At 43.8% G+C, this 9,048-nt stretch overlaps 1 protein-coding gene across 1 annotated transcript in view; it reads left to right on the top strand.

The window, feature by feature from the left end:
* Positions 1-9,048, top strand: part of ABCC1 (ATP binding cassette subfamily C member 1) — a 180,480-nt gene that overhangs the window by 113,457 nt on the left and 57,975 nt on the right. The window contains exon 15 of the mRNA XM_042782274.1: positions 3,895-3,970. Coding sequence (XP_042638208.1) covers positions 3,895-3,970 — 76 coding nt within the window. The remainder of the gene's footprint in view (positions 1-3,894; positions 3,971-9,048) is intronic.

Below are 9,048 nucleotides of genomic sequence, written 5' to 3' on the forward strand. Positions count from 1 at the left end.
TATATATAATATATATACTATATATATATTATGTATATATTATAGTTTATATATATATACATATAAACAAGGGTCCAGGAATATATGGAATATCAATTGAGATGTTTCAGCAACCACATGCAGCACTGGAGGTGCTTACTTGTCTATTCCAAGAAATTTGGAAGACAGCTACCTGGCCAGCTACTAAAAGAGGTCTATATTTGTGCCCGTTCCAAAGAAAGGTGATCCAGTGAAATGTGGAAATTATCGAAAGATACCATTAATACCACATGCAAGTAAAATTTTACTGAAGATAATACAAACATGGTTGTAGCAGTACATTGACAGGGAACTGCCAGAAATTCAGACCAGTTTCAGAAGAGAATGTAGAACAAGGGATGTCGTTGCTGATGTCATGTGGATTTTGGCTGAAAGCAGAACTACCCAAAAGATATTTACCTGTGTCTTACTTACTATGCAAAGGCATTAGACCGTGTCGATCATAGCAAATTACAGATAACATTTCCAAGAATGGGAATTCCAGAACTCTTTATTACTCCATGCAGAACCTGTACATAGACCCAGAGGCAGTCCTTTAAACAGAACCAGGGGTGCTGCATGGTTTAAAATCAGGAAAGGCATGCATCAGGGTTGTATTCTTTCATCATATTTATTCAATCTGTATGCTGAGTATATCATCTGAGAAGCTGGATAAAGACTCATTAACAGCTTGTGATATACAGATGACATATTTGCTCACTGAAAAGCAAAGAAGCCTTAAAGCACTTACTGATAAAAATCAGAGTACAGCCTTAAGTATGGGTTACTCCTCAACATAAAATGAAAGTCCTCAAAATTGGACCAGTAAGCACAGGTGATAACAAAGATAAGATAAACAGAAAAGATTGAGGTTGTCAGGATTTCACTTTACTTTTACCCATAGTGAATGCCCACAGAAGCAGCAGTCAGGAAATCAAATGATGTCTCACATTGGGCATTTCTGCTGCAAAAGACTTCTTTAAAGTGGTAAAAAGCAGAGATACCACCTTAAAGACTAAGGTGTGCCTGACCCAAGCCATGGTGTTTGCCTCACATGCATGTGAAACTTGGATAATGAATAAGGAAGACTGCAGAGGGTGATGGCTAGAGTATTGAATACACCATGGACTTCCAGAAGAATGACCAAATCTGCCTGGAAGAATACCACCCAGAATGTTCCTTAGAAGTGAGGCTGGTGAGACTTGCGTCATCTCATAGACTTTGGACATGTTACCAGGAGGGATCAGTCCCTGGAGAAGGATATCGTGCTTGGTAAACCGAAGGGTCGGAGAAAAGAAAAGATCTTAGGTGAGACGGATTGGTACAGTGGCTGCGGCAGTGGACTCAAACGCAGCAACAGCTGTGAGGGCGGTGCAGGGGCGGGGTGTTCCCTTCCGTCCTGACTGACTCAGCGACCACTAACAACATGCTCACACGTTAACATGCTGAAGACTTGAAGATGTTTAAAAAAAAATCTTCACATGTACAAAGTTGTTTATTTTTCTTAGCAATTTAAAAATACGTAAGCATTTAAACAGAACACACTCTAAGTTAGTGTTTTATTTCCTTACTTCACAATTTTTAGTATAAGGAACTGATCTATTCATTTAAAACCTAATGAATACCATCAACTTTTCATGGCTTATTTTTTTAATAGATTACTATATGAACATAATTTTCTTGCCCTTTTTAAAATGCTTAGAAAAATGATAATGTCATAGTTTATTAAAACCCTTTAAAAATCTAATGTCACAAGTAGTTGATGTTCAGAATAATTGATGATGGCACGCTCCTAAGAAAGATCCTCTTGGTAAAGGGAGTCCCAAGTACCCCTTGTGTTTGTCACATTTACTTCCCCAGAGCCCAAGGAGGCCAAATTCTTTACCAGCCACCCTGTTTTACAGAGAAGAAAATGAGGGGCAGAGAAGTTTAGTAACTCACCCATGCCCCTCAGCTAGTAAGTGGCAGCACAGGAATTCAAACCCACGCAGTCTGGCTGCAGAGCTCATTCAGTATTGTCAGAGGAAAGAATGTATGTGTAGATTGGTTATAGTATGTGAGCAGTGCCTAGTCCCTGGTAGGCTTTGCCATATGTCTTCAGTGGTACCTAAAATACCTAGCACAGTGCCTAGCGCAGAAGACGCTAAACAAGTGATTGTGGTGTTGTGACTTCTCCAGTGCATGTCTGCAGCATCTTGTCTCAGTGGACAGCAGGGTTTCAGCCTCAGCCCTATGACATTTGGGGGAGGGTCACTCTTTGCTGTGGGGACCCTCCTGTGTATATATTATAGGGTATTCAGCAGCATCTCCTCTCTAGAGATTAGATGCCAAGTAGCACAGTCCCCCCTCAGAGTGTGACAACAAAAATGTCTCTTAGTTGTTAGCTGCCATTGAGTCCGTTTCGACTTGTGGCGGCCCCCTGTGTGCCGAGTACAACTGTGACCTTTTGGGAAGAGATTGCCAGGCACATCTTCCGAGCCACCTCTGGGTGGGTTAGAACTGCCAGCCTTTGGGCTAATAGTCAAGCTCTTAATTCGAAGACACTGCCAATGTCCCCTGGGGGACAAAAGTCACCTCTAGTTGAGAACTACTTCCCTAGTAGATGCTGGAATCTTCCTCCCCATACTACTGGCCTGTGGCCATCCCACGTCTGCAGTCCTAAGTGAATCCCCTCATATGATAAGGGAACGATGCCATCTACTCTGGTGTCCAGTTGCTCTGCACAACAACGAGCTGAAAATTGAGGTGGCTGGTGGAGGTTTCAAGTTGCTCCTGAAGCTGTTCACGGCTCATTACAAGTGTTGGAAAACCCCTCAAGTTTCCTGGTGCTATCTGGGCCTCACCCCTCCTTCCTGCCCTGGTGGATCTCCCAGGCTCCCCACCGTTCTGAAGTGTTTGTCCACGCTTCCTCAAGCAGCCTTGCGGCCAAGTCTCCCTGTACTATGAAGCTTGGCTGACCCCAGCAGCTTTTCTTAAATTCCAGTTTCCTTGTCAATACTCTGTTTCAGGGGAGGTTAGGGAGGAAGGTTAGGTTAACCAATAACTTCCTCTCACCCCAGGCTTTTGTCTCTTTAATGTGTGGGGAATGTATTTTTTATTTGACAATTTAAAAATATACCCCTTCTTATGTCCCAGTGGTTTTGAGGAGACTCATAGTTAAAAGACTTTGAGAGAGAGAGAGATGATGTAAAAGGAAACTAAGGAGAGAAAAGTAAACAAAGAGTTGTTGGGAGGCTTAGAATCACACAGAACCATGTTACACAAATGTATTGTCTAAAACACAACCCTTCTTTCTCCTTGCCTAAAAACCACACTTCCTGTTCTGTAACTTACTTTTTTTTAGCTTACTGTGACTAGTCTTTTAGAAAGATTGCCCTCCTATGCTGTGATGTGTGCATGGTGGTGAGTAGAGGGAGGGAGATGCTAGGGGGCTGCCCTAATCCAGGCATGGAGGGGCTAAAGGCCCTGCTTTGAATGTAAAGGAAGGAGGCTGTGTTTGCCTGAGAGCTCTGCTGGTCTCCCATTGACTTTGGCATTTGCTCAACCCTCCCAGCCAGAGCTGCCCCCAGCATCGAATCACCCTTGAGCACCCCACCCCCAACCCCCAGCTGCCTCCTGAGTTGCTTGTCCAATGATGCAAACTCCTCTCATTCAAGGCACAACCCTCTTGCGGTTTCTGTCTGCTTTCTGGGTTTGCCACCACCTCCAAGACTGCTGTGTGGGGCTCTCCTTTCAGAAACTGGCTGATGTAACCAGACTGTGCCTAGTGTCGAGCGTTGAACACCTTGATTAGGAAAAAGAAGAGTAGAAACGTTCTGCTCCCACGTGTGCTGTGACTTCATCCACCCCTGACATGTTGTCTCTGGTGCTTTCCAGGTGGGGGGACAAACAGCATCACCATGAAGAATGCCACGTTCACCTGGGCCAGGAGTGACCCGCCCACACTGAATGGGTAAGCTAGGACAGGCTCAGATATGTTTGAATTCCACCCATGCTCCAACTCTGGGCCCTTTGCCTTTCTGAGCCTCAGTTTACTCATCTGGAAAAGAGGGTCAGTCCCACCTACTTGAGCTGTGGTGAGGAGCAGATGAGAGTGCGCTGGTTGGCACCAGAAAGAAACGTCATATGAGGTAAAAAAAAAAAAAAAAAAGGAAAGCTTTGCCTTGCATAAAGGAGAAGTCCCTTAGCAGCTGTAGGTGTGTCTCCTCCTTGCCTGCAGACCGAAAACCAAACCAAACTCACTGCCGTTGAGATGATTCTGACTCATAGTGACCCCCATTGGGTGTCCGAGGCTGTTGGAAGGTTGGGCAATCTACTTCCATAGTGATACTACCTCAGAAACCCAAGGAGGGATCACTATGAGTTGGATCTGACTTGACAGCAGTGGGTTTTGGGTAGATCTTTATGGAAATTGTTTGCCCTATCTTCTTTCCACAGGCAGCTGGTGGGTTTGAACTGCTGACCTTCTGGTTAGCAGCCAAATACCTTATCTACTACACCACCAGAGCTCCTTTCCCTGCAGACCACTTGCCTCTTTTTTGTTTGCAGTGGGTCCCTTCCCCTCCCTGAACCCATCACTGTGATGTGAGGGACAGTGCACTGATTGGCCACCCAGGCCTGAGTCTAGGAGCCTATCAGGATGGAACCATCCTTTCCTGTCCTTTCTGAGGTCCCCAGGCCACTCAAGCTCACCCTTTCTCACCACCTCCCCATCTGGTACTCACCCACCCCAGGTCTTATCTTTACAAAGCACACAACATCTTTTCTTGGTGACTGTTTAAGGCCTCCTTAAGGAATCCCCCAAGCAGGGCCAAAGAGCCTTTTAGGAGCCACATTTACCCCTTGCTCCACTAAACAATTTACTTGCTGTATTTTATCCAGAGGGACATAGGGAAAACAAAACTGCTGAGAAAGGAACTGCCTTAAAATTCATGATGGGATTGCATGTCTAGGAAGTTCTTCCTTATGTCCAGCTAACTCCTGTCTGCTTCAGTTCAGCTTTACTTTCTTTCTTGTCCTGTTCCCCAACCAAGTAATCTGTATCTGTGCTCCTTTGAAGAAGCCCTGGTAGCACAGTGGTTAATCCTGGTTATTAACAGAAAGGTCAGTGGTTCAAACCCACCAGCAGCTCTTTGTAGCAGAAAGAGGCGGCAGTCTGCTTCCATAAAGATTACAGCCTTGGAAACCCTGTGGGACAGTTCTACCCTGACCTGTACAGTTGCTGTGAGTCAGAATTGACACTGTAGCGATGAGTTTGTTTTGGTTTGGGAGCCTGTGTCCTTTCCTCCATCCTTCCAGTCCCAAGGCCCTCCTGTTCCAAGACATCTTGGTCTTTTGGACCCCCAAGTCCTTTCTCCATTTACCCTTTTCCTCTCCTCAGTCTGTAAAACTATCCACATCTCACCTGGGCAGCGGTACTAGCCACCTAACTGGGCTTCCTGTTCTGTCTGGTCCCATAATCCATTCCTCTAACAGCAACCAGATACAGACATAGGTAACTGCCATGGATTGACACCAACTCTTTGTGACCTTACATACACAGAATGAAATGTCTGTGGCCAGTGCTTTGTGATCCTTACAGTCACAGCATGTTTGAATCCATCATTGTGTCTCTGGTGTTGATCCACTTCACTGAGGGTCTCCCCTCACTGGCCTTCTGCTTCACCGTAAAAGGTGGCCTCCTTCAGCAGTTGATCCTTGTGATCCATAGTGTTGTTATTGAGTAATTTTCAAAATAGATCATCAGGCCTTTCTTCCTAGTTTGTCATAGTCCAAAATCTCTGCTGAAACCTATTACAAAGAAGACAATCAGCATGAATTTAAAATCCCCACTTTTCTGTGTCTCAGTTCAGTTCTGACACCAGCCTCCCATACAGCACTTCTTTCTTGACCCCAGCCACATGGAGCTAGGTCAAAGCTTATGGTGTAAAAAGACTTCATTCTTCAGACTGCCAAATAGACAGATGCCAGCTACAAGCTTGGGTGTCCCCTCTGGGCTCTCTAACTTCTGACCTGCTGGCTCCCACAACTCCTTTGGGTTCGATAATTCTCTAGAATGACTCACAGAACTCACAAAAAGTGCTGTACTTACAATCACAGCTTTATTGTGGGGGAAAAAGGATACAAGTGAAGAGACATATAGGTGAGGTCCAAAGGGGTTCCCAACATGGAGCTTCCGTGTCGCTAAAAGGGATGGGCTACCCTCTCAGGTGCGTGGATGTCTCTGGAAGCCCATGGAGTTTCACTCTTCAGAGCTTTTATTGGGCAGCAGGGGGCAGGGTTCTTATTAAATAATGCAAAGTCAGCAGATATCACAGAGTGATCATGAGGTGTATATGACGGGTCACCTCATCACCTGACCTAACCTGTTAATTAGGTGTAATCTGGAGTCCTTACTGAAGACACTTAAATTCCAAGGTGTTTTGGTTCTCTAATGCCACTCTAACAGAAATACCACAAATAGATGGTCATAACAAATAGGGATTTATTCTCTTACAGTTTGTTGTTGCTATGTGCTGTTGAGTCAGACCGGACTCATAGGGACCCCTCCTTGGGTTTCCGAGGCAGTATCACTATGGAAGTAGATTGCCCAACCTTCCTTCTGAGGAGTGCCTGGTGGGTTTGAATCACCAGTCTTCTGGTTAGCAGTCAAGTGCCTTAGGCACTATGCTACCAGAGCTCTTCCCCTCTTACAGTTTAGGAGGCTTTAAGTCCAAGTTCAGAGTGCCAGCTCTAGGAGCTGGGTGAAAGCTCCTCAGTCTTGGGCTTCAGCTCTGCCTCTTATCCCTGGCCCACTGAAGCTGGAGGCTTCTCTTAACTCAGGCAGCTACTAGCTTCTGAGATTGACAAACCCAAAGTCGACAAATAAAATGATACAGCCCCAAGATTATCAAACAACATGGCAGGCCACTGGTTGAAGTCTAAGAACAGTCTCTAAGAATGGCAGACAACATGGCAGGCTAAATAAAGACTTGGCTACATGTGGGGTCCAAATGGGCCAAAAAGCTCCAGAGACGTTTCTCAAAGTTGCTTATTATATGCTGGAAGCAGGCCACATCCCTAAGGCAGCTGTTCAGCTGCTCCAGTAGATTCCACCATGGAGTTGATTACCAGTCTCATCATGGGGAATACCGTATACAGCTGCACAGCCACTCAAAACCAAGCCCAGCCAAGTTGACACACAACTACCACACAGGGTTTTAGAGTTACCTCTAAAGAACCAAGAACTGAGGCCATATTACTTAATGGTAACCCTATGTGCAACAGAATGAACTGTTTGTTGCTTGGTATTTTGTCATCCTTAGAATCACTAGCATGTTCCAGTCCATCATTGTGGCTGTTGTAGGTATTTTCACCTTTAGTGTTGTTGTTGTTGTTGTTAGGTGCCATCGAGTTGGCTCTGTCTCATAGTGACCCCATGTACAACAGAATGAAACACTGCGCGGTTGTGTGCCATCCTTACAATCTTTGCTATACCTGAACCCGTTGCTGTAGCTACTGTGTCAGTCCATCTTGTTAAAGGTCTTCCCTTTTTTGCCGACCCTAAGCTTCACCAAGCATGATATCCTTCAGTGATATTTGTGTTAAATTTTATGCAGTTTTATCAGGATGATTCCTTAGAAAGAGTTTCATTTCTGCCTAGTTACATCATGTAGAGAACAAATGTAGAGAGAGAAAAATAATTTCACCCACAGAGACTATCCAAGACAGCATCTCGCTAGTACTATAAGAAAGATGCAAAATTTATCATTGGAAGAAATTTAATTTAAATTTATAATTGGAAAAATCCTGTCTTAAAGGTGATTTATTACTTCAATATTTTTTTCTTTCACAAACTAGGAAGTGGAACAGAAGCGCTAAGTGTGGTATTAGGCCATTTAATTGGCATGTCTCATAAAACCCTAACCGTAGACTTCCAATCCCATGAGGTGTTTGGTTGTGCATAAGCAGCCTCAGAAGGAGCTCTGGTGGTGCAGTGGTTAAAGTGTTTGGCTGCTAACCAAAGGTCAGTGGTTCAAAACCCACTCTTTGGAAAAAAGATAAGGCAATCTGTATCCAAAAAGATTTACAACCTTGGAAACCCAGTGGGGGGTCACTGTGAGTCGGAATTGACTGGTGGCAGTGAGTTTGGTTTTTGGAAGCAGCCTCAGCAGCTGCTCTTTTGTTGTTGTTCTTGTTGGGTATATCTGTCACACAGCATTTACCAATTCAACTTTTCACAGGTGTACAGCTTATATCAATTACATTAATCAGCTGTGCAATCTCTGACCTTAGTCATTGCAAATTTTCCATCACCATAAACAGAAACACAGTGCTCCATAAGCAGTCATCCCCTCTTGCCTTCTCCTTCCCGCCCCTGGTTACCACTGGTAAAACTTACACTGTACATTTGCTCATTTTTGTCCTTTTAAATTTAATTTGATCCATGGATTATGTCCATTGTCCATACACAAATGTGGAAATTAATTTCCAAGTACTTGAGGGTTTCTTCACTGTCTGACCTTATTGATTTCTAATTTATTGTAGTAGAGAATATTCTCTGTATGATTTCAGATCTCTTGAATTTATTGAATCTTGTTTTAAGGACCAGCATATAGTCTATTGTGGTCAACATTCCATGTATATTTGAAAAGAATGTGCATTCTGAAGTTGTGTGTGTTCTACATATGTCATTTAGGTCAAGAAGGTGGACAGTGCTATTCATATCTTCTAGTCTTTAATTTCTTTTTTTTTTTGGTCTCGCTATTCAGTCATTTGTTAAAATTGGGATGTTTAAATCTCCAATTATAAAATTGTGCATTTAGTTCTGTCAGTTTGCACTTCGTGGTTTTGGGAGCATTATTATTCATCATAATCATACATTATAATAATTATGGTCTTAATGAGGAGTCCCTAAGTGATGCAGTAACTGCTTAGCTACAAACTGAAAGGTTGAAGGTTCAAGTCCACCCAGAGGACTTGAACCCAGAGGCACTTGTGAAGAAAGGGCTGGTGATCTACTTCCACAGAATCAGCCATTGAAAAACCCTA

This window comes from Orycteropus afer, unplaced genomic scaffold, assembly GCF_000298275.1.
Source record: "Orycteropus afer afer isolate SDZICR_OR568_19922 unplaced genomic scaffold, OryAfe1.0 scaffold00281, whole genome shotgun sequence".
In the NCBI taxonomy this organism is placed as follows: domain Eukaryota; kingdom Metazoa; phylum Chordata; class Mammalia; order Tubulidentata; family Orycteropodidae; genus Orycteropus; species Orycteropus afer.